We start from the raw sequence: 26,147 nt of genomic DNA on the forward strand, positions 1-26,147 counted from the left end.
TGGGAAAACATTAAACAGATGCATTTGAAGGACTTGGCATCTTGATGGGGTAGACATTGAGAGGTTGTTTCCCCTGGCTGCCGAATCTAGAGCATGGAGGCAGAGTCTCCGGATAAGGGGTCCATCATTTAGGATCGAGATGAGAAATTTCTTCAAAGGGTTGTGAACCTTTAGAACAAGTTGAATGACATTGATTTGATCATTTTACTTCTCCACAAAAAAATGATTTGATAATTCTTCTCAGGGTGTTGAAAGCAGAAGCTGTTGGAAAGGTAAATAAGGGACACAGCAAGAGAGATCATCAGCAGAAAACACTCCCAAATGGCACATGGTAATGTCAGTGGTGAGCCTGGTTAAGCAGAATTAAACCTGGTTATTGTTGTGGTCTGCATGGTTGTTTATCTTTTTAACAGAAAGGCACCACGAAACACATCCCCCTCTTCCCACCCAGCATTCCAAAGGGAGTGTTCCTTCCGCAACACCCTGGTCCACTCCTTGACCATCAACCTCAGCTTCCCAAACAAGCGCAAGGGCAAGACCTGTCCTTTCACCTCCTCCCTATACACCGTTCCAAAGCCCCTAACATCCCAGGTAAAACAGCAATTTACTTGTATTTTCAATTTAATGAAGTGTATTCTCATCTCACAGTGCAGTTCCTCTACATTTAACCATCTAAGATTGGTCTCAATCTCTAACTTTTCCCAGTTCTGAAGAAAAAATCAACCTGAAACGTTAACTCTTTTACCTCTAACCACAGACACTGCTTGACCTAAGTATTTCCAGCATTTTGTGTCTTTTAAAATTAAAGTTTATTTTAATTTGGTGACACCAATTAGCCATCGGAAGCAGGAAACCTGGTTGATATTATTCTCCCCAAACCATGGCCTTAGATTAACTGTTGATTCAGTACAAACCAGCCCCTGGACCAGGGTTATTCCTACTTTAATTTTGCTCCTTCCAATTAAAACAAAGCTCTAGAAATTATTTGAGCTGCTTATTTTCCTTGTCAACATCGTTAGGACTCAACAATTACTGAACAATGCAATTTCAATTCTTACAAATTAATTAGATGGATTTGTTAAGATTGGTGGCTCCTTGGTATGAGAAAGCATTCACCATTTTTTTTCTACTCCACCCTTCCTCCTCCATCATTTGGTTTTCCCCATTCTTGAAGACGGCAACAGTTTGCTGCAGTATAGTTTCAGATAAAATCACCCAGGTAACCATTTCTCATGAAGTAGAGATTATTGAGGGGGGTGTGCTGGGGGGCTGCAGAGCAGGAAATAAGGAGGAGAAGCAAATTGGGAGATTATGGCAGAGCCTACTCCATCCTTGTTTTTATACATTATCTTCCATCAAGGCTTGTTGAGATAAGGAATGCTTGAATAGTTTGCTCACGAAGCCAACTGCGCTGCATCCAGTTTTAGCACATATTAGATCCAGGATCAAACCAGGTATCAGTTTCCTTTTCAGTTGTATTTAAAGGGCTTTGTCAAATAGAACCTGCATGATTGGTAAAACTCATGGTAACTTTCAACAGGATTTTAGTATAAAGGTAATGTAACTCCGTAAAACATGCAGAATTGGCAATGTAGGGACCTCATTCCAACTGTGATCAATTGCTCTGTAAAACAGCAATAAATTGCAGTATAAGTGTTGTACATTTGACTAATTTGGCATGGAGGGCTCAATGGGCCATGGGGTGGGTGGGGCATAAGTTTGGCATGAACTGTGTGCAGACTGGGGGTGAGGACTAGACAGCTGGTTTTGGTTTTACTGTTTCTATCATAACTGGGACAAAGTCTCAAAGGAGCAGAGGTGGACCTTTCAACCAGCCTGCCGCAGCGCTCAGCAGCATCTCTGCGATTGCCTCTGCACTGTTTCCAGGGGGAAAATGGGCCAGACTCCAGTTTGCACCCGTATGCCCCATACACCACAATAAAAATAAGACCTTTCAGGGAAGTTTCTCCCAAGTTAGATTTGCAGAAGGGAAATTTCCCAACTCTGCCTATCCGACTCAAGAGCAGAAATTCGGCCCTTGGTCTCTGGGAGTTTGTGGCAGCTTCACAATGACAGAACCGAGATTTACTTTTGAAATTTTAAGAAACTTTAATTCACAGCCCGAACCACTCTTACCATAAATAGGCATGTCAATAATACACATTATGCCTCAATGCGTGTATGTCTGGCATGAAACAATAAAAATGCAGATTTTACCAAGCGTTAGATTGGTCACTACATTCTTCAAATATGCTGACTGCACAACTTTTAATCTGTTGAAACAGTTGATATGACCATGAAAATTTAGATTTTTATCAAAATTACTGCATGGTCATTGTTTGTAACAGCCTGGGAAGTCAATCTTGCCAGCTGCACAACAGCTCCACCTCCAGATTTGTAGTTCACAGCGCTGTGAAAAATGCAAACATCATAACTATGCCAGTTTGTAACAGATATGAAACATGAAAACTTTCAGTATCCAGCATTAGCCTCTTTTGAAACACAGCACTCTTACTTAGCCCAACAGCAGCCTGCTCACCTCACCAAAACTGACCAGCCAGCAGTATGACAGGCCTTTATGATCCACCAACTGCCTACTTGGGTGGGAGGAGAAAGGAGGATTGCCTGGTATTCACCTGGCATGCAGATCACAAAGGCTCTGTCTCAACCTTCTGTGGAAGGGCATGGTGATGTGCCAATGCACGACATCACCAACCTCGTAACCATGGTGTTTCAATAAAATGACTGTCCTCAGCTATTCTAACGTATTTACATTATTTGAACTTAATGGAGTCTGCCCAAATAATTTATGGAATTTCTGTTGGCTTTCCTTCCTCGAGAATAGAGTACTGCAAAATGATACTGGCTATTTTATGCATCACTGTAATACTGTCTACATTTAAAATGTTCCTGGTGAGTACCAAATGACTGAATCAGCATTTTTGCTGGACTGCCTTCATAAACACCTTTGAACACATAATAAGTTGTACACCAGGGCTTTTTCCGGCATGCAAAATTCCATGTCTGCTCATTGCAACTTCAAAACCAGCTTTTCGTATCATTTAAGGGAACAGATATAACCAACAATTGATCTAAGGACTTGCGTTACTGAGAGGCTTCCTACACAAACTATAAAATTGCACATAAGTTTAGATTCTTAACTAAGGTATTTGTAACTAAATTACATTCAATGCAAAATGAAAAATGCAACACCCTCAAGCACAATAAGAAAATAAATAAATTGCTCAATTGTTAGCCTTTGGTATGTGTAGATGTAAAACAGTACATTGGAATGTTCAAAAGAGTACTTTGTCCCATTTCTCTGTGGCACTACCATGGGGTAACAATATGTTCAGTTCTCCCTCAGCTTCAAAAGTTTCTTGGCTGCAATGATGGTGTTCTTCATCAGCATTGCAACTGTCATGGGTCCAACTCCTCCTGGTACTGGTGTTATAAAACTGGCTTTCTTCTTCACCTCTGAAAATGGCACAAGTTGAAAAGAATATTGTAAGATCACTTTTTTTTTTTAAATCTCCCCATCATGAAGCGTGACCTGCACTTAATGCAGGGTTAGATTGCAGGCTTTCCAAATGCATTCAGTTAGGAAGTTCATAGGTGGAGCACTCATTTAAATGCTAATTAGTTTTGATAGTCTAGTAATAAAACAGGCAGTATTCAGCCCATGTACACTTAGTAACCAGTCTTACATTCTAATATTGTACAACAATCCATGCCCAAATTCCCAAAAGGTGAAAATCCTACAATGAACAATGACAAGTTTATTCACTCTATAATGTAGTCTCATTCCATTGTCATTTATTTCCCAGTTCAAGAAAATTGAAATCACATGCAAAGTAAGTAGAGGCATTGAACAAGTCACAAGCTAGTTCATAACTCAATTCACTAATCTAATGAGGTTGACCAGAATTTGAAAATTTACAAGCTTCTCCAGCCTCAGTTGGCAGGCACGAAAATTAAAATCAACATTCTAAAAACTTAGCCTGAGATTTTAATGCGCGGCCTTGCTTTTTCTTGCACCTTAGAATGTTTGCTCACAAACAATTGTGACTATTAAATTGAATGTATGGAAATTTCATCTACCAGGTACCTACTAATCCATGTGAACCATTTGTGCCACCTGCATTCTGAAAACATGATATAACTAAAGTTTATTAAAGCAATCTTAAAAATTGATGTGCAGAATTCAACTTGTTGGTTCAAACAGTGCATGCATTGATGCTCAATCCTGTATGTTTGCAGGACTCCAGGTTCAGGTGTACTGTAATGAGCCAGGGGAACTGGTTTCTGCCAGGGCTGTTACAATTGTTTTACCATGTTTATTTCTGAAGTTGGGGATATGAAGATAGGGTTTGGCTGTGTGACACTCACATCTTGGCTCGGAGGTGAAGAATGAAAACCATGAAGACAGACCTCCTACTAGAGCTCTCTAACGCCTGAACTTGAGTAAAACTGTGATATTTTGTTTTAAAACCTACCCTGAAGTGAAGTGAGCATAGCAGTGGAGAGGCTGGGTAATAACTGACACGACACTTCTCTCCTTTTAAATTTGCTAAATTAGCTCTCCAACCAGTTTTACGACCTTGCCACAGTACTAAAATGGCCCTTAGCAAAGTCAAAAAGACACTGTTACCATGCCAAACTATCCGTACAGCCTTCATCTTCTTCACCATTGTCCAGCTGGATGGAACTGACTTTGCTTTGTTCTATTCTTATCAAATGGTACACAGAGAATCACCAGCAATGCCTTCTCTTCCCACTTCTGCATTGTTCCCTTCAGTCCTCAAGGATCTATTCTTGGTCCCCTTCTATTTCTCATCTATATGCTGCTCTTCAGTGATATCATGCAAAAAAAAATGTTTCATTTTCACGCTGACGACACTTAGGGGCCCCCTCACCATCACCTTTGAAGGCCTCAGATTTGTCATACTGCTTGTCCAGCATCCAATGTTGGATCAGAAATTTCTTCCATCGAACTATTAGAAAGACTGAAGCCACTGTTTGTCATCCCTGCCACAAACAGTTTTCTGACCACCCAGCAAATGTCTGAAGCCTAGCTTTGGTGTTGAGTTTGACACCACTAAGCCTACCTACTTCTATCTCCAATACACAGTTTTGGCTCTGACCCCGCCTCATTTCAGCTCCTTCTGAAACTCTCCTCCATGTTTTGGTTACCTCCAGACTTCACTACTCCAATGCTCTTCTGCCGGCCTTTGATCTACCATCTTACATAAACTTATTCTCATGGTGTCAATTAAGATGTGGGTAACAAAGTCTCATTTATCCATCACCTCTCCCCCACTCCACCCCCCCACCTAATCTGGAAACCTCTTCCAGTTCTACAAGCCTTCGTGATCTCTACACTCTTCCTATTTTGGTCTCTTATATACCCTTGATTTTCATGAATGAGCTGGACTTCCCTCCCTAGGCTTCTCTGCCTCTCTCCTCCATTAAGATGCTGCCTAAAACCTACCTCTTTTATCATGCTGTAGATAATTTGTCCTGATAGCTTGTGTGGCTTGGTGTCAAGAACGTTTTATCGTTAACATTCACTAAGTGACTTTATTATGTTAAAGGTGGTATATAAATGCAAGTTGTTGTTAAATTCAATGATAAGGTAAATTTCTTTAAACTTATTTCAAATTACGAGGTACTTTTTTAAAGCACTAAACAGAATTAGCAGTAGACTATATTCTCTTCTGCAGCTGACTAACCATAACTCAATTTATCAGACAGACACCCAAATACACATTCTCCACATTTCATGTGCTATTTTAATAACTGTTTGCTAAGCCTCCATTACCTTCAAAATCAACATCACCAACAAGCTTTGGCTTCCCAGTGACAGGGTCCTGGATACGATTAATACCAACATCAATGACTGCTGCTCCTTCTTTAATCATGTCAGCTGTGATTAGCTTAGGAATACCTGCAATGCACAAGGGAAGCTGATCAAGTCAGAATACTTGGAAAAACAACATTCATTTATACTGAGATATGGAGTAGAATGAGCCCATCTTCTTTGGTATTTAGAAGAAGAGGTGATCTGATTGAAACATATAAAATTTACAGCAGAGTCCAGAACTAGGGGTCACACTTTCTAGATAAGGCGTTGGTCATCTAGGACTGAGATGAGGAGAAATTTCTTCATACAAATGGTTACCAATCTTTGGAATTCTCTACCCCAGAGGGTTGTGGATGCTCACTCAATTAATGTAATCAATAGGTTTTTGGATACTACGGGAATGAAAGGAATGCAGAGAGGCAGAAAAGCGGAGTTAATGTACAAGTTCAATCGTGAGCTTATTGAATGTCGAGCAGGCTGGCAGGGCTGTATGGCCTACTGTTGCTCCTATTTTTTGTGTTATGATTACACAACCTCCTGCAGGTAAGCAATCCTGAACTCGTGCTAATCCAGGCTTTCTAAAAAAATATTAAGTTACTACTGGGGATTTACACCCAAGTTAAAAGGTTGCAAGATACAAACGAAACTATTGACTAATAGGGTTTGCACATTAGTCATAGTCACTGAATAGTCACAGGATATTGCATAACTGAGCCAGTTCCAATTACTGATGGCAAAAAAAACTGCCAAGTTCACCCAACACAGCAATTTGAGAAAAAAGTTTAACTGAACTTGCCTTCACCTCAATGAAAATAAAGATTTCTCTTGAAAGTAAAGATTAGATCCCGCAAAAATATTAACAATGCTTAGACTTTGGTTAAGATGTGGTTGAATGGTACTGTCAAATGGTCACATACTAGAGTTAACACTTTTGGGGATATTCTATTTGCTGTTTTTGACTTATCAAAACATTATGAATACAATGCTCGCTTTGCATTCGAAACCAAACCACATTTGACACCTACTTGAAGACTCCAGTCTCAAACATTCCTGAAGTTTGAAACCTCACCTGCTGCAGCCACAACAATATCAGCAAGCTTGGTGTGTTCCCTCAGCTGGTCTTTGGGCGTGTATCGATGAGAGATGGTCACCGTGGCATCCCCTGCAATACAACACTTGTTATATTTCCAGTATGTCGGGAAATTGATATTTAATGATTAGTTTTAGTTTAGTTTAGATCACACAATAAAAGTATACTGATCAGTTAACCTTATGATATACTATCCTTTTAAATTGTGACCAATAGAAGACTCCAGCATTTAATATCATGTGACTCTACTTGGCTTCATTTGACAGGAGTTAACATACTAGTGAGTTAATTACAGAACAACTGATGAAGAGGCCCCTTTTGCACTTATCTCCATTTTACAGAGCCACATAGACTTACTGCCTACAAGGCTGAATGGGCAAGTCTACATCCCCTCCCATCGTAAAACTTTATCAGAACCTGGTGTTATCAGAAAAGGAAAGTTGGGAGGGATCTATTATATAAAGAGGAGTGAAAGAATAACAATAGTTGTGTTCTACGTTAAGTTAGTTTAATTTGTAGTGTTTCAGAAGAAAGTAATTACATTTGGCTCAATTTATTCTTTGTATTAAGAACTAACTTTTGTAGACAGTGTGTGACTAGTTTTGCAGCCGTATAATCTTTTGAGACTTTTATCACTAAAGACTATGCAATAATTGAATGTATAAGGAGACTTTACTACTTTTATTTTAAACACTGATTACTGCTATGCACTTCAATTTTATACAAACTCTGCATAATTTTCAAGTATTACTTATTTTGTAATCGTTTATATTAGTATTTTGCAATCTTTTGTATTACATGGTTTTAAGGTTATAAGCAACTTTTACAAAGCATCCTTTTGTTTTAAAAGTAAAGTAACTCATTCCAATTACCAACAATTAGAAAAACATCACCTAGCAGATGGCCTGCAAAGACAGTTATCGATAAAGGTTTTGATTTAATGAGTAACCTGTACCAATTAAGCAGAGTCTGAGATGATGAGCTCAGGGCATCATTCATGAGGACACGGCAACATACCTCCCCTATCCTAAACAAATGGTCAAAGGAAGATACCATATAAAAAATCCTTTTGTCTTAGCAAGAAGTTACTAAAATGACAGAAATAAACTTTAATGAGGGGGATGACCCTACAGGTAATTGGCATTTTAAGAAACCAGTCAGAGAATAGTGAGAAGTTACATAAATTGATGTCCATCACCATTGGGACCAATCACAGACTGATCACACACCCCTCAAGCAAATTAGAAAATAGCCTTGCCTTGTTTAGGCCAATCAGAATACAATATCAATGATCATGCTGTGGGTTGTGGCTTGGAAGAGTTAATAAGCAGCAGCTTTCATTGCCCAACGCACGCAGAATTTGAAACTGAAGACTGTTTGTCAGCTGAAAGCAGATCAGAAGATTCCAGGGAGGGAGAGAGAGAGAGAGAGAGAGAGAGAGAGACAGACAGACAGACAGACAGACAGAGTCGACCTGCGCCCAAAGCTGAACCAGGAAGCAAGAACCATAGTACACCTGTAAAATTGCTGCCCTGCTGTGATAAGTATCAACTTACAAAACTGATTAAAGTTTCCTGAGTTCACTTCACTAAATTGTCTCCCGTTGCCTGAATGCTTAAAGTCTCAAATGAACAAAATTGGAATTCAAGTTCAAAAGTACTTACAAGTAGCAATCAAAGCAACAAATCCCTTGCTCTACAAGGTGAAGGGGAGATACAAGAACTCTTAAATGGGCGCTTGAAGCTAAATATAACGAGATGTGTGAACGGGTCTCATTGCCTTCTATGTGCCGCTAGTAAAATGGAGCTTAAAAGAAAAAGGCAACATTGCAAGATTAAGCTCTTCAAACTGAAAGGGACATTGTAAGAATAAAGACAGTGATCCATATCAATGGGATAAGTTCTTTCCTAAGTTTTGAAGCTATGTCTCTGAAGGGATGCCGAGGTACTGCCTTAATTCTCCAACCTAATTGTGATGAAAACAGATTTTCTCATGCGGTAAATAGGGGGAAAATATTCATTTTTTTATGACTTCAGCAATTAAAAAGAGGTTAAATTAATTTGAAAAAAGTGTGCTTCTGGGTAACTATCTTTTATCAAGTTTTTATTAAGCTTTGTCAGGACAATAGTCAGTACATAAACGTTTACTGAGACTACTCGGTACCTACAAGAGGCAACCAGTCTTCATGGCACAGGCAGGTTGTTTGACATACATTAGTGAAGCAGCAAAAGCTTGGAACCAGTTCTTATGGAAAAACAGATAATTATTTCTCGACTCAAATTGGATATTGAGAATCGTGGCTGCTGTAGTCAAGAGTAAATCATCCAAAGACAGCAGATTGCTGTTCACATCATATCACTTAAATCATCACCCATGTAATGGTTCATTGGAGAAACCATCGAAGGCCACTTTTTAAAAAAAAAGCGTCTTGTTTTAAAAAGGTTTACAAAAAGGTAAATTCTTATAAAGATGGTCAAAAATGCAACAGGGGATGAGCAGTGTATGATTGAATTTTAGCTTGAATGTAATAACTGTGTGTGCAATACAGTCTTAATAAAGAACTATGGTGGGCAGTCACCATTGTCAGTGGTTGTTAAGATGGCAGCAATTGGTAACCTTTGCTATGAAGTCCAATTCATTACATGCACAACAGCGCAAGCTTCAGGTCCCAGGGGATTCAGTCTTGCTGCAAAATTAAAAGCAAAAGCAGCATAATCCTACAGCTAATCTTTAAGAGTGGTTTTCTTTTCCCAAGTACATAAAAAAAGCTATACAGGCTTCTAATGAGTCATTTTTCCTGAAGTCACGGTCAAACCATTTCTGCTTTTACTAACCAAGATTTAGGAGTCGATTAAAATATGATGGTATTTGCAAAGTTTCACCATGGGAGTCTCATTTTGCACAATAGTTAAGAAGGATAAATAAAATTAGATGGAACTACAAAATGAAGTTCTGTTAACTTTTTAATTCTTCGCAGTACATCATTTTCACTCCTTACCTCCAGGTCGCTCGTGTGCACCATCTGTATGCAGCAGCATAGCGATGGGCATTCCCACATTTTTTGACCGTCCAGCAACAACAACATTCTTGCCGAGAGTTGGAATTCCTGGTTGGAAAAATGTTATCCTGTTAATTCACAAAAATGAGTACAACTTATATTCTTAAATATTGGCCACACATTTCCCAAAACAATGCAATCTTTTTGTTTTGCCACTGGCTATAACCATAATCTGATGAAGCCAAACAACACAGCTACCACCATAAAAATTTGATATCATCTTTCCAGAATACCAACTCTGCCATCTCCCTTTATAGAACTAAGTCCCCAGACTTTAGCTGTCCTTCCAGGTGGCGTACAAAACTGTTGATTGCCTGCTATATTAAGAAATATTCCCACATCAGTCAAAAATTTGTCTTGCCACACTGAACCTGTGCCTTCCTGTCCTCATCCACCTGAAACTTCTGTTTCTCTGTCCTATTAAGTATTATACATATGCTTAGAGGCCAAAGCTTCCCAAATCTATCAAGTTGTACACTATTGCTCTTCCTGTCAACACCAGTTTCATGTTTCTGGTGATGTTGGTGAAGGGGATTGCTGTGGGGAGTCACACACACACACACACACACACACACCAAGAGAACACAATACTCTTCAAGTAGTGCCACACAATTCACATAACCATGCAGATGGTTCAGCATTAAATCTGAAATCCAAACCCTCCCTACAGTGAACTTTCAGTCTACTTTAAACATGAGGCACAAGAATATTAAACTCCTCAATAAGTTCAAAGATTTTTAGATAGGAAGCTATATCTAAAGATTTAAATATTGCTGCTCAAGTAAGCTGTCATTATAGTACCGTGAAAATCAAGGGCCAAGAGATGTTCATTTAAATCACCTGTTCTTTTGATTATTTCCCACACTCCCCAAGGTGTAGCCGGCAGCATGGACTTCTGGTCAAGGCACATGCGACCTACGTTGATCACGTGAAATCCATCTACATCTTTAGCCGGAGACACTGCATTGCAGATCTTGCGTTCATCAAGGTGTTCTACGAAAGTAATTCAACATTGAACCAACCCATTAGGATAATTCACTACTTTTAAAAACTAGTGTACTTCACTTTATCCTTTTTAAGATTCAAACCAGACTGTCCTATCAAGCACATTCAATCTAACGAGCACAAAACCAAGGCAGACATTTTGACCTTGGTTTCCAAGGCTACCAGTGTTTTGGTTTCCAAGGCTACCAGTGTTTTAAGGGGAAAATAGAAAAGAACAAGGGAGAACAAATAGAAGGGCATGTTGGTAGGTTGAGATGAAGTTGGAATGAAATTGAAAACATTGTGGAGCATAAACACTTGCACAGACCAATCGGCCCACTCCATTTACAAAATTAAACCCTAGGAATGAACGCAAAGCAGTGATCTGATCATAGGATTCGAGAGAAAAACTGGAACATAACACTGAACCACTGAGGTGGTGTTACAGTATTTTAAGCTTAGTTTCTTTTTTGTACCCCATACCACCAAACACCCTGGTAAGCAGAAGGAAGAGCTTTGCTCTCCAAATATTGGGTTGATATTCAATAGGACATTTGTTTCTGATGGGAGTGAAGTGGCGACCTCCCCTCTCAAATCCATCTCATCTTGCCAGTGCTCCCAAACTCAAGCCCTATATTCATTTTCACCTCTATATTCATTTTTTTTTAAATTTAAAAAAAAAGGTCATCATAAGAAAACAACCCAGACCATGATCTTCTGAATCCAAGAGCAGTGGAAGCAGTGGGTTATTTCATGTGCCACTAGGCATGGGCAGAGAAGAAAAAAAAGATACCATCAAGTGGTTGCTCTGTTCCAGGTCTCATTCTGGTATGCCTGTGGTTCCAAGTGTTAAAACTAGTCTCCAATGCATTCCATGTCACTGGCAAAATGCTAAGTGAGAAGCAGTGAATATAGTTCAAAAGAATGAAGAAAATCTAAACACCACATGAAAGTTAGCAAATATTTTGCCTGCTTCCCTCCCCACTGCTTTTCTTTGGTCTGCCCCTGCTAAGCACCACATGCCGTGAAAATTTCTGACCATTCACAGCCAGGCTAAAGGCATTGCTTATTCTTCAGTATTCTCCAGGCAGCTATTGACTGACTATTCAGTATGGCAGTAAGTGTATCTTTTCTGGGATAGGCAACTCTGAAGGAAGATACAATATTATCAGGTGACAAATACGTTTAGCTTTTTTCTTTAAGCGCAACAAGTGTATTTTACACAGAAATTTCTGCCAAATATCCCTGGTCCTAATTTGGTCATGTAGATCTCAATACAATTTCTATACTTTGCAATATTCCTACAAAACAAACAAGACAGGGGCAGGTCAATCTGGATTGCTCCTGTGCAGCGCTTGCAGCCTTAAGATACTTTGTGGTTTCAGGATAGTCTTGGGAATAAAAAAGGGGGGGGGGGTGGGAAACAGCATTTTGTAAGTTTCCTTCGGAACCTGGAAACTTTCAAGAGTATTTCTTAGTCAGTGCCACGCACACATTTGTTCTTGACATGTTTTCAAATCCATGTTGTACAATGTCATAGACTGCTGATGACACTGGGGGGGGATATGACAGCCAGCACAGCGCGGAGTGCAAAAGACTTTGCTAAGCCACAAATAGGTGTAACTTAATTTAACGAAGTACAATTTATATCAGAGAAGATGCTGATAATACATTTGAACAAATAATAAGAGGGTACACAAATAGTGATTCATAAACACTGTTTAAAGGCTCTGGATATGAAAAGACTCTTCTACTCAGTGGCTGAAACAATTCCTCGAAATGTGAATTGCTATTAAATAAAACAACTGAGGCAGAGACGAGTGCATCTTTTAAGGGAGTGGATAAATGTGAAATGGGGGAAGATACAGGGCTACGGTCAAAAAAAACAGGGCAGTGGAGTTAGCTTTAGTAACGGGCCTGAACATTCACAATAAACCGGATGGCCTCATGCTGTGCTGTAAACATCTTTGGTTATAATACTTCATGATGAGGCTCATTTAACCACCTTTTAATATGCAATGACAGCATTCATATGGATCTGTACTAACGGAACTAATAAAGAATAAAACATTTAAGCTCTTTATACCTAGGTGTGGAAATTGCCTAGCAACCAAGTCAGACTCTTTCTCGGCTCATCAGATGGGAAGGCTGAAGCTTTGTATTGTTTATAACTTACAAATGCTCTGGCAGCACACTGTTCAAAATAGCCTCTGCCCCACATCGTCTCTGAATAAAGGAAATGCCATCTGTAGATGTGATTAGTTGTTTTAAAAAAAAAGTCTTTTAAATAGTTTTTATGTCTCAATTTTTTTTAAAGAAAATGATTTATTGTGCTGCACTGTAATGTGTATATTGTAATAAAGCAAATGACAAATTCACTGTTCACCTTCACTGTCTGACCATTTTACTGCTATTGCAATGTAACTTGGCCCAACAGCTAAAATGGTTAAAAGAACAGAATGGTTAAGTTAAGAAAACTTGGAAAAAAATCATTATTCATTTAACCATTTCAGTGCATACTAATACGGCATCTGAATTTCCAGATACTCAGCCAAACAATTGAATGAGATACCATACTCAACTTGCAACAATAGTCCAACAACAAAAACACACCTTTTTGTTCAATTAATTATTCAAGTAAATAGTTCATTTGTATGACAATCTCTTACCAGGTAGAGGTAGCTGCACAAGCAACCCATCGACTTTATCATCATTGTTGAGCTTGGAAATCAGATCCAGCACTTCCTCCTCTGTGATGCTGGCTGGCTTCAGAATTGTCTCACTTGTGATACCTGTTCATTAAGTCAAAAGAACAATTACTACAAAGAAAACATCCAAGATTCTATAATCTATGGAATTCATTGCCACAGAAGGCTGTGGAGGCCAGCTCATTGAGTGTATTTAAGACCGAGATAGATAGGTTCTTGATTGGTAAGGGGATCAAAGGTTACGGGGAGAAGGCGGGAGAATGGGGTTGAGAAACTTATCAGCCATGATTGAATGGCGGAGCAGATTTGATGGGCCGAATGGCCTAATTTCTGCTCCTATGTCTTATGGTCATATTCAAATGCTTTGCAGTCAAGAGGAGCACCAATCTCCCAGTCAATGATTGTACCAACTTGTTTTAACATTTATTATTGTCTGTACTAGTCAGTGCTGTCAATTTGAGAGTTAATCAAAATATAGTTAGCTCACTCATGCAAATGCAAAATACTGTAGAAGCTGGAAAAATGAAATAAAACAGAAAATGCCGGAAATAGAAGGTCTGGCAGCATCTTTCGAGAGAAACGGGGATAACATTTCAGGCTGATGGACTTTGATCAGAATTGGGAAAAAGTTAGAGACGTGACAGGTTTAAAGCAAATACAGAAGCAGGAAAAGAGGGAAGACAAGATGAAACAAAAGCAAAAGTCTGTGATAGGGTGGAAAACAGGAGAGATTAAATGGAAAAAAAGGTTCATGGTGCAAATTGGAGATAATCGGACTAGTAAAGAAACAAGATAGTTTGGGAAGAAGTTAATGAGAGCAAAATTACTGAACTGGAGAAAATTCAAAACCAAAAAAAGGGATCAGAAATTGTTGAAGTCAATGTCTATATCTAGAGCGCCTCAAGGTCACCTTAACACTTAAAAATATCTGATCTATGAATTTCCACTCCCATTTGCCTACTCTTAAGTTTTACTTCCTCAGTCTTATTGCTTCTGGGCATGGAATGAATGCATGTCTTCAGAAAGAACATTGGCTGCTGTTGTACTTTACGTGTCAGATCATGTCCTTGCTCAAAATTCACAGAGACGCTCTTATGTTAAGTCCCTCGCTATGCAGCTGTCAAAAGCTGGCTATTTTCTCCCTCTCTTACTTACGGCCATCTCCCTAGCACAGTCTGTTTTGTGGAATACCAATGTTGAAAGCACTCAGTTAGTTCTCAGTGTATCGACTGAACTTAAGACTTTTCATTGCAGAATGCAGAAATCACATCCTTTTCATCACATTTCAATAGATGTGGGTTTTCAGGAACCTGCTGTTTGAGTACTTCTACTGATTTGCAGTTTTCTTCTGTGTTTGCAGCAAGGGGGTATTGCTAGGAAATTTGAAGAGCTAATGTCATTTACATTTGTCCACAAAACTTAATGCATTATGGAACAAAGGTCCAAGATGAAACATTTTGACCTTCTGGAAGCTAACATCATAATACGGGACTTGAACTGCACATGACTAAATCTACTTCTACACCACTGATTTAGCTTTTAGTACAATCCTGGAAAGCTAGTATATTCAGAATTACCATGTTAAAGCTGAAATTCATTGGAGCAAAGCAAAATTTTAAGGCGTGAAACCACTCTGGGATTTTCAAAAAGACTTTTAAATGGCTTTATGTTAATCGAGAAGAAGAGGGGCAATATTTGCAAGTGCAAATTTAGTATTGTGACTGGAGTGTTTCAAGAATGCCTGTGTTGTGAGGTGATGTATGTTGGAGAACAGAAGTAGGCCTGTAATGAAAAGAGCAGCAACCGCAGGTGTACAATTACTTTCTTGCCTAACATCTCCTCCTCTGGCTCAGTGTCAACTTCTGCTTGTGAAGCACCTTATCCTGTTTTTCTACTTTAAAAGGAGTAACACAAATTTTTCCAGTAAATCCGCTTTCTTCCTTCCTTTTGTAGACCAACAAACTGAATGAATAATCAAAATCAAAATAAATTTAACCCTATTACTATCCTTTTGACTACAAACTCAAGAGAAAAGAAAGTTCATCAGGGTAGGGTGAGTAGAGGAGTAGAATGTTCACTTTTATAAGGGCAGTATTGAATTCTTTGTAAAGCTGGCTTATTTGTAGGCATGCAAGCACTTGCAACTTGGCAAGCTATCTTGTCAGCTCCAGCTAACTATTACTGACCAAACTTCTTGCTACCAAATGGACGTTGAATTTAATCACAGGTTACATATCCTATCATAATGGGATACAGTGGACTAAATTTAGTTTTAAGACCACGTGTTTCACTTTGGGGCATTTTATTAGTTTAAAAGCTACAAATAGATGTTGTCATGGTTGTGTCAGCTGTGGCTCAGTTGACAGTACTCTTGCCCTGAGTTTCAAAGTTCTTAAGGTGCACACTTAAGGACTTGAGTGCAAAAATCAAGGTTGCCACTCCAGTGTAGTACTGAGTCATTGCTGGTACCATCAGAGGTGCCATCTTTCAGATGAGGTATTAAACCAAGGCCCCATCTGCCTGCCCGAGTTCATTTTGAAGGGCAGGTGAGTTATGCTCAATGTCCTAGCCAATATTTATCAGTCAATCTGCATCACAAAACAAGATTTTCTGGTCATTACAATGTTGCTGTTTGTGGGAGCTTGCTGTGTGCAAATCGATTGCTGCATTGCTGCAACAGTGACTATGCTTATTAAGTGATAGTACTTAATAAGTACTTTGGCTGTAAAGCACTTTGAGATGTTCAGTGGTCATGAAAAGGGCTATGCAAATGCATTTCTTCTAACAATAGTTTTAGATGTCTTCTCTGAAGGAGTGCTGCTGTCATTATTCCCCAGTCCCCCAACTTTTCCACGGTGCTCTCAAGTGGATTTGGTTTTGTTAATAATTCTGCCTAAAAGATACTTGGCTTTCCTGATGGCCCAGAGGGGAGCTGAGTCATAGATAACACAGACAATGCATCGAGATCCATACCTACATCAGCAGCAGCTTTTGTTTTGTTTTTCACATAGGAATGACTGGCTGGATTATCTCCAACCAGGACAACACTTAGATGTGGTCTCCTGTTCCCATCAGCAACCCAGTTCTCCACATCAACCTTGGCCTCTCTTTGGATCTGCCTCGCAAGCCTTCTTCCAGAGATGATCACTGCCTCGGTTCTGAAATTAGAAGAGGAATTTGACAAGAATATTTGACAGGTTGGAGGACAGGAGTACTTGTGAAGGCTTTCCTTTGAGTTAAGATTTTAAATTAGGATCACCAAGGCAGAAATTTAACCAAATACATTAGAGCCAACTTAGAAATTTTGCTTCACCTTAATTTCATTTCTTGTTCATTTACAGAATGAAACACAGGCCGATGGCTAATAATCAATCATGAAAACCATGCATTATGCATGTATCAGCTCTTAGCCGATACACCAATTCACCAAGGCTCCTTAGACAGCCCCTTCCAAACCCACGACCACTACCATCTAGAAGGACAAGGGCAGCAGATAAATGGGAACACCACCAATTGGAAGTTCCCCTCCAAGCCACTAACCATCCTGATTTGGAAATATATCACTGTTCCTTCACTGTCACTGGGTCAAAATCCTAGAAATCCCTCCCTAACAGCACTGTGGGCGTACCTACAGCACAGGGATCTCAGCGGTTCAAGAAGGCAGCTCACCAACACCTTCTCAAGGGCAACTAAGGATGGGCAATAAATACTGGCCCAGCCAGCGAAGCCCACATCCCATGAATGAATTTCAGTCCTGCTCCTTACCCTGCCTCTTCAACTTCAAATATTTATCTAATGTCACTTTGCCCCATCCCCAAGATGATGCAACAGTGTCCCTGCTGCAACAACCCTCAATATACGAGATATCCTCTTAACCTCTTTCCTCAATCTTAAAACACCAACTTCTCAAGCAGAGGATATCATTCTTTGCTATTCACTACCAAAACCCTTCAGGATATATTTTTTTAAAAAGCTTAATAAAATTACTTTCTAACCTCTTCTGCCCTGATGGGAATATTACAAGCAGCTCAAGTCTTGCCTCATAATCACAGTTTGCCATCCTCCCAAAATCAGCTAATTAGTTTATGTTCTATGGCTTCTGCTCCCTTTCATGGTTAGGCAACCAAAATTGTACACAGTGCTCCTATTGTGGCCAAACCAATGTCTTATACTAAATTTATTACTTTCCTACCAAGCTCATTCTCTTTTCCCCCATCCGTAAGATCCAAAATACTGTTGGGCATTTTTTGTGACCTTTTCTGCCTTTCACCATCACTTTGAGAACACCAGATATTTCATCTCCTACATCTAGCTGTTTAGCCACAGCATCTTTCAATTATATGTACATTTGCATTTTTTTTTAAATCCTAAAACGTACCACTTCACACTTGAACAAAGACTGCAATTTCTACCAATTTACCCATTCCTTGGGTTATATTCCTCTAGTCTTTTAATGCCACTCTCACTGTTTACCAAGCCATATATTTTGCTTCATTATAGTTTGAGGTTGGGCTTCCCATGTCAAACCCCAATCTTTTTTAAATTAAAATAATACACAAGTGCATCAGAACACCAATTCCTGGGGGGTTACACTACCTCCAATCCTTTTCTAGTGCAACATTTATTTATCCCAACTATTTGTTTTATGCCCATTAACCAATGTTCTACACTGCTACATTTATTCTTAGATCATACGCCTGAATGTTCAATTTCAAAATATTCTGATGGACATCTTCTGAACATTCATAATTACTATGTCTACTGTATTCACTGCACATATCCAACTGGTCACTTCTTGAAATATAAGCTGGCCTCATCAAATCCAAGCTGGTTGCCCTTAATTCATACATTTCTAAACTAATTGCATATTTAAGGACTTTGCACTTGACATCAACATGGCTTCAAGGTAATGCAGAGAAACAACCTAAAGCATTCTGCAGGAGCAGCAATGAGGAAGAATGACTGAAATTTTGGAAAAGAGGGGAGGGGTCTTAAAGGAGGTGAGAAATTTACTGAGTAAATTTAAGTAGCTACAATCATGGTAAGTGAGGATGGAATAACATACAAGATGCCCGACTCAAAGGAACAGAAATCTTGATGGAATGATGGGACTGTAGGGCTTTTGCAGGTTAGAGTTCAGGGGGAGCAAGGCCATGGAGGGATCAAAATACAAGGGTGGCAAGGAAAAATTATGGACATTGGAACCAGGAGCCAGTATAGGTGGAAAACAGGGGCAATGGGGGAAACTCTTACGAGTTATCAACAGTCACAGATTGCAACTCTTTTCGAGTACAATCAGAGTTCTTGGTTTCCGGGAGTGGGACATGAACCCACAACCCTCTGATTCAAAGGCGAGGGTGCTATGAACTGAGCCACAGCTGACACCTCAAAAATTCTTTCAAGTTATCAACAGTCACAGATTGCAACTCTTTTGAGTACAATCACAGTTCTTGGTTTCCGGGAGTGGGACATGAACCCACAACCCTCTGATTCAAAGGCGAGGGTGCTATGAACTGAGCCACAGCTGACACCTCTCGTATCACAGATTGCAACTCTTTCGAGTACAATTACAGTTCTTGGTTTTTTTTTCCGGGAGTGGGACATGAACCCACAACCGTCTGATTCAAAGGCGAGGGTGCTATGAACTGAGCCACAGCTGGAAGAGGGACAGGATATGGCTGTGTCAGCGTAATATTATTCATTAGCAGATTGAAAAGATAGGGACAACAGCAGCCAGTTGAATTTATATAGACCTTCAATGTAGTATTTATTCCCAAGAGGTTTCACAGCAGCATTAAACAAAATTTGACACTGATCCACATAAGATATTAGGGGTGACCAAAAGCTTGGTCAAAGAGGTAGGTCTTAAGAAGTATCTTAAAGGAAAGAGAGGGGGTGGGGGAGGGGCAGACAGGTTTAGGGAAATTTCCAGAGCTCAGGGAATGGTGAAAGGATTTAAAAATCAGGAGTATCCAAAAGAACAGAACTAGTCAGAAGGTTCCAAGACTGGAGGGGAGGCCAGGAGGGATTTGAAAACAAGCATGAGGTGAATTGAAGTGTTGTTTAACTGTGAGCCAATGCAGGTCAGCAACACAAGGGTGATTAGGACTTGGTGCAAGTCGGGACACAATGAGCAGAGTTTTCGATGACCTCAAGTTTAAGAGGTTAGAACATGGGAGGATGGTTAGGATGTGTCAGGATAGCCAAGTCTAGAGATGAAAAAGGCATGAACAGATGCTAGAGGTGGAAATAGGTAATCTTAGTGGTTGCTTGAATAGGTGGTCAGAGGTTCATTATGGGGTCAAATAAGACACCAAAATTGTAAACAGCCAGGTGGTTAGTGGTTAAGGAACAGTGTTTGGGGTGGGGACTGAAGAGAATGACTTTGGTCTTCACAGTATTCAGTGAAGGAAGCTTTTCCTCATTCAGCAGTGATCATCAGACAAGCGGCCTGACAAGTGAGAGGCAGTGGAGTGGTAGAGAGAGGTGCATGAGGTAGAGCTGGATGTGGTGTAATCATGGAAACTGACACTGTCTCCCCGGAGGAAGTATATGGACAAGAAACAGGAGATAGCTAAGGATAGATCCTTGGAATCATCTGAGGTAATGATGATATGCAGTACATGCAGTCTTACATCTAGAAGCTTGCACGTAAAGATGCCTCCAAAATCAGATCAAGGCCGTACATAATACCTCGCCTTTAAGGCAGATAAAGTTCCCAAGTTTTGCTACGTAGCACTCTTTTATAATATATTTTAAACAAACAATCATAGAATCAATGTCCAATGAGAGGTTATCCACTTGGACAGGAGGAACAGATGCACAGAGTATTTCCTAAAGGGTAAGAGATTAAAAAGTGTAGATATACAAAAGGACCTGGGTATCCTGGTCAATAAGTCACTGAAGGCTAACATGCAGGTGCAACAAGCAATTAGGAAGGCTAATCGTATGTTGGCCTTCGTCGCAAGAAGATTTGAATGCAGGAGTAGCAAAGTCTTGCTTCAATGGTTTAGAACCTTGTTTACACCACCACTGGAGTACTGTGTCAGTTTTGGTCCTCTTGCCTTAGGGAGGATATTATAGCCATAGAGGGAGTACAACGAAGATTCACCAGACTTGTTCCCAGCATGGTGGGACCGTCCTATAAAGAGAGATTGGGGAAAATGGGCCTATATTCTCTAGAGTTTTGAAGAATGAGAGGTAACTCATTGAAACCAACAAAATAGTTAAAGGGACAGGGTAGATGCAGGTAAGAGGTTTCCCCTGGTTAGGGAGTCTAGAACCAGAGGACAATTTCAAAATAAGGGGAAACCACTTAGAACTGAGATGAGAATTTTTTTTATTCAGAGGGTTGTGAATCTTTGGAATTCTCTACCCAAGAGGGCTAAGAAAGCTCAGCCATTGAGTATGTTTAGATTGGTATTTAGAAACCTGTCAATTATGTAATTATGTGTAGAGGATTATTGATATGGATGATCAGTCATAATCATATTGAATGGCGGAGCAGATTCGATGGGCTGAATGGCCTACTCCTGCTTCTATGCTCCTAATAGATTTATGAACATTTACACCCGTGGGGTACATCCTATTTCAATGTCAAAAAAAATCTCTCTCCTCAAAAGCCATTGTGTTTAGAGGAAAATTGGCAAAAGCACATGGTTTAAAGTAATTCAGCCTACTCTTGTGGTTTAAACATAATTGCTATGTTAGCTGTATCCCTTCAGTCTTGAACTCTATTACAGCCATTTCCTTCTGCTCATCCCCTCTCCTCCTTCCCTGCTTCTGTATTTGCTTAAAACCTCTTATATCTGTAACGTTTTCCAGTTCTGAAGAAAACTTATTAACCTGAAATGTTAACTCTGTTTCTCTCACCAGAGAGAACCTGACCTTCTGAGTATTTTCACATTTCCAGCATCTACACTGTTTTAATTTAGTTTTGTATTCATTCCACATTAAACACAATGTAAAATCATTTCCATAATCTTACAGGCCACAAAATGCTGCATATGGGTATGAAGCTCAGTTTGGGGGTTTAACAGTGCATCAAAGCTACAGTCTAGTCCAGCCCAAGACAGTAATGGAATTGATAGTGAGGAATCGGGATTGCAGCTGGGTCTACATCTAATAACATTTAGCTGCATGAAATTGGGGTTCATTCAAGACCAGTGAGCATGTTCAAGACAGAAATTGATAGATTTTTGGATACTAATGACATCAAGGGATATGGGGATAGTGGGGGAAAATGGCAGAGAGATAGATGATTAGTCATGATCTGTTTGAATGGCTGAGCAGTCTTGATGAGCCAAATGGCCTACTCTTGCTCCTGTTTCCTATGTTTCTAACATGGACTCAAACCAACAGTCTTCTTACTACCAGCAGCACAGATTGAGAATCTCACAGAATATCACTTCCTTGCCCATAATGAAGACATCCCTTTCATTTAATGCAGTTTAGGAACACCAAGGGATGTGAAACATACAAGTCTGATTATTGATGAAGCAGATTCTATACTATCCACTAAAATCAAAGAAATAACAGCAGATGGTGTGATTCCCTATCTGTGATCAATCAGTTCAAGGGCAGGGCCGTGGTACTACAATTGGTCTCAGTAAACTAGGTCAAGAGGAGGGAAGGTTGGCTTGGATCCCTGCTCCTGATCTTTGTCCAATGACCCGATTGGGGAGTGCTTATGGGGACAAAGGATGAGAACCAGATCAAACGTGGTTTTAATACTCATCCAGTGCTCAATGATCTACAGGCACTAACTGTCTAAGCTTTCACTTAAAACAAAAATCACTTTGGTCATGGGAGTAGAGGGCTGCCAGAACTCAAGTCCTATTTCTCAGAAGTCAGGGCATTTAAAGGATTGAAAAAGAGAAAAAAAAACTCTGACTGGTTTGATAGTACTTGAGAATTTTGATCAAACTATATAACATTGGGAAATAGAGTAACTTTCCAAAAAGCATAGACTCTATGTTTTAGTGCTTTTTTACCATGAGTTGAAGCTTTTCAGGAAGCGTAATAAGGAGGAGCTAGAACAGGAAAGTCCAGCGAAGACGAGCAGACACTGCAACAGATCAAAGCACGTCAACCAGTCAGAAGAGAAACTTCACAAAACTTGGGTGGTATTGTGCTCATACAAGGAAGGGATTCATCTGTCCCTTTATTTTAAATAATGGCAATGAGAACTAACCTTTAGCTTGTTGACCTCCGATTACAAGGGCTGACAACTTTGTATGGGGAGTCGGGTGGAATAATTAGAGTGTGGAACAAACATTAATATTATATCAAGATTACTTCAACCACTATTTGACTTCTCAGTTTGGAGGTTTTAACTAGCCCAACACACTGGGCTACTTAATGCCTTCATTCCAAATAGGCCCCATGTCATCACCAGTACTCATTGTTCAAACAAAATATCACCCCTCCCCCAACAAGGAGGATTGCTCCTTGTAACAATGTGTTGAAGGGATACTACCACATTGAATGCAATGCTATGCTTGCTTAAAATATATGCACAAATAGTAACAAGGAAGCTTGACACAAACTCCCAAGTTGGTTTTGGCATTCAACATATTAATTATGATTCAATGTAACCAGATAACCAAATCTGGTCACCAAATATCAATTATTAAGTGATTCCCATGGTAGAAGTGTGTGCATGGTACAAGAAATGGTCAAATATAGTAATTTGATACAAAAACAGAATTACCTGGAAAAACTCAGCAGGTCTGGCAGCATTGACGGAGAAAAAAAGAGTTGACGTTTCGAGTCCTCATGACCCTTCAGCAGAACTGAGTAAAGTTAGGAGAGGGGTGAAATATAAGCTAGTTTAAGGTGGGGGGTGGATGGTAGTAGGGACAAGCAAGCAGTGACAGGAGCAGATAATCAAAAGATGTCACAGACAAAGGAACAAAGACGTGTTAAAGGTGGTGATATTATCTAAGAGAATGTGCTAATTAATAATGGATGGCAGGACACTCAAGGTACAGCTCTAGTGGGGGTGGGGTGGAAAGACTGACAGGGCATTACCGGTATAGATTTAAAAAAATCTATTTTTTATATATATATATATCTTACACCCCCACTAGAGCTGTACCTTGAGTGTCCTGCCATCCATTATTAATTAGCACATTCTCTTAGATAATATCACCACCTTTAACATGTCTTTGTTCCTTTGTCTGTGACATCGTTTGATTATCTGCTCCTATCACTGCTTGCTTGTCCCTACTACCAGCCACCCCCGCCCCCCCCCCCAACTTCTCTCCCCCCACCCCACCCCCCACCTTAAGCCAGCTTATATTTCACCCCTCTCAGTTCTGCTGAAGGGTCATGAGGACTCGAAACGTCAACTCTTTTCTTCTCCGCTGATGCTGCCAGACCTGCTGAGTTTTTCCAGGTAATTCTGTTTTTGTTTTGGATTTCCAGCATCCGCAGTAGTTTTTTGTTTTTATCTCTATAATAATTTGATGTCCAAAAAGCGCTGCAGTATCCATGGCAAGTTTATTATACTTTGCCATGACACCTCACCTACTAAAAACATTTCAACAGATCTGATACTTACATTAGCCATGGACTGGACTTAAACAGATCTTTCTGGCAGTGTAACTCACACTTCCTGGAAACTGATAGAACTGAGGTAGAGTAACTGTCCAAGCTCCTGATTTAGAATCGACAGCTGCTATTTAGAAGTGGACCTTTAAAGATTCCCATGGACTTAAAAAAAAATGGCAATTGGAGATTGTCGAAGAACTTCACAAATTTAACAAGTCTCCTATGGAATCAGTCTTCAAGATAAGCTATTGTCGAAAGCCTTCTCAACTGAAATGCAATTAAACAGCACTGACTTATGCAATTATTTGCTCTATACTTAGCTTTTCATTCAGTACCATGGTTTCATTCAGCAGCCACAAAATAGTCTTACAAACAAATTGTACTTGCAAATACAAAAAACAACATTCAGATAGAATATCTGGATCACTCTGCCAGCAAATGGACTTAGTTGGAGAAAGGAAATGGACTGACCAAGATCCTGATTTAAGTTGGGATCCACGACAGATAGCGCAAGCTACATACTTTACCGCCCTTGCCAGTAGGAAGAGCTGAATAGCATGTAGTTCAAATATTGGCACTAACCGATCAAGAAACTTGATACATTCATAAATTTAGATTATACATTTGAGTTTATTGGAAAAAATTGGCTTTGCTGCAGTTTCTGAACTCGGGGCATTGAGATTTCTTCATAAACAGAACACGTTTTAATAAACATGAGACTGAGCAAGAGGTGATCGGATAACATTTGAGTAACAACCTCAACCAGGAATCAGCCTATTTAACAAAACAGAACTTTAGTAAGATCGTGGTTTTTATTTAAAAGGAGTTGGTAACTTTTACTTCCACCCCCCCACCAGAAAAACGTAGAAAAAAAGTGGTGGTGGGGGGGGGGGGGGGAGGGGGGTTAGCAGACGAATGGAAACATAATTCATAAATCGTCTACAGTTCTTGGAAGTTTTATTGCAGCTCCAATGAATGAAGCTTCTTATCCTCTCCCTCAAATAAAAGGCAGCCAAACGTTAACTGGAATCAAGGCAGCGGAAGTCTGCTGATCGGGAGCATTTTGTTTCCACGTCGTCTCGGAAGTTTTTTTGCTGATTTGCAGACAATGAATTATAGATGTGTATATTTTATAATTAAAAAGAAAGCCTCCCGCCCATGTTGAATTGGGAGCGCGATTCGGGGTGGCTCTCGCGCAACCGGCTGGAGATATTTCATCATGCGGCAGCTGCCACATGCCCCCCACCTCCCGGCGTACATTAAACAGCGAGGCTGAGGGAAGCACCCCCCCCCACCCCACACACACATTCAACGGTCACGATCCTCAGCCCTCACCATGGCGAAGGGGAAAGGATACCCACCTGCGGACGCTGAGGTGTAGTTGTCGGTGCTGAATACAGAACCTGCCCAGGCTGCTGCAAAGGTGAAAGCTGCTATGAGCCATGCTTTTTCTTTAATTATGACTATTATTTTTTTTTGCCGCAATTAGCAGGAAATAAGGATGCGCCGCCGCCTACCTGCCTTTTACATCCCTTTGACGTTCGCAAAAGGCGGGCGGCGGGACTCACGCGGGGCCCACCTCCGACTGAGTCCCATTGGCTGCTCCGGCGATGCGCTGCTGCCGGCAGCTCGCTGCTGATTGGCCAGGCGGCCGTCAATCGCCGGTTCCCCCGATTCGGTTGCCGCGCAACAAACGGACGTCACAAGTTTCGTCGTTCTCCAAGAATTGGCGGCGGGGGGAGGAGGGGACATATCCTCCGTCGCTGAAGTCGTGACAGCTTCGCTAATTCAGAAAGTGGAACATTTTATTCTGTTGCGGAAAAGTTCATGGTTAACGCAGTCGATCATCAATGCATTGGAAGGAACCAAACAACTACGCTCGGCAGCTGC

General features: G+C 40.2%; 1 protein-coding gene across 1 annotated transcript; it reads right to left on the reverse strand.

Moving 5' to 3' along the window:
* Window positions 1-2,084: 2,084 nt before the first annotated feature.
* mthfd2 (methylenetetrahydrofolate dehydrogenase (NADP+ dependent) 2, methenyltetrahydrofolate cyclohydrolase) lies at window positions 2,085-25,802 on the reverse strand. The gene is made up of 8 exons (XM_078565639.1): window positions 25,619-25,802; window positions 16,677-16,861; window positions 13,665-13,787; window positions 10,852-11,004; window positions 9,952-10,059; window positions 6,933-7,025; window positions 5,822-5,947; window positions 2,085-3,477 (listed from the first exon to the last, which is right to left on the reverse strand). The coding sequence occupies exons 1-8, from the start codon at window positions 25,699-25,701 to the stop codon at window positions 3,353-3,355; spliced, it is 996 nt and encodes a 331-aa protein (XP_078421765.1). The 5' UTR covers window positions 25,702-25,802; the 3' UTR covers window positions 2,085-3,352.
* Between the last annotated feature and the right edge of the window lie 345 nt (window positions 25,803-26,147).

Source organism: Cetorhinus maximus, chromosome 20 (genome assembly GCF_964194155.1).
Source record: "Cetorhinus maximus chromosome 20, sCetMax3.hap1.1, whole genome shotgun sequence".
Classification (NCBI taxonomy): Eukaryota; Metazoa; Chordata; class Chondrichthyes; order Lamniformes; family Cetorhinidae; genus Cetorhinus; species Cetorhinus maximus.

What these genes read in the sequence shown, in the direction of transcription:
- mthfd2 (XM_078565639.1), bottom strand. Translation starts at nt 25,701, where the DNA reads ATGGCTCATAGCAGCTTTCACCTTTGCAGCAGCCTGGGCAGGTTCTGT. An exon ending in TGTGCAGCTACCTCTACCTG is followed by an intron (nt 11,005 to 13,664) that starts GTAAGAGATTGT and finishes TTACTTTCGTAG; the next exon opens with AACACCTTGATGAACGCAAG. An exon ending in TATTGTTGTGGCTGCAGCAG is followed by an intron (nt 5,948 to 6,932) that starts GTGAGGTTTCAA and finishes TGTGCATTGCAG; the next exon opens with GTATTCCTAAGCTAATCACA.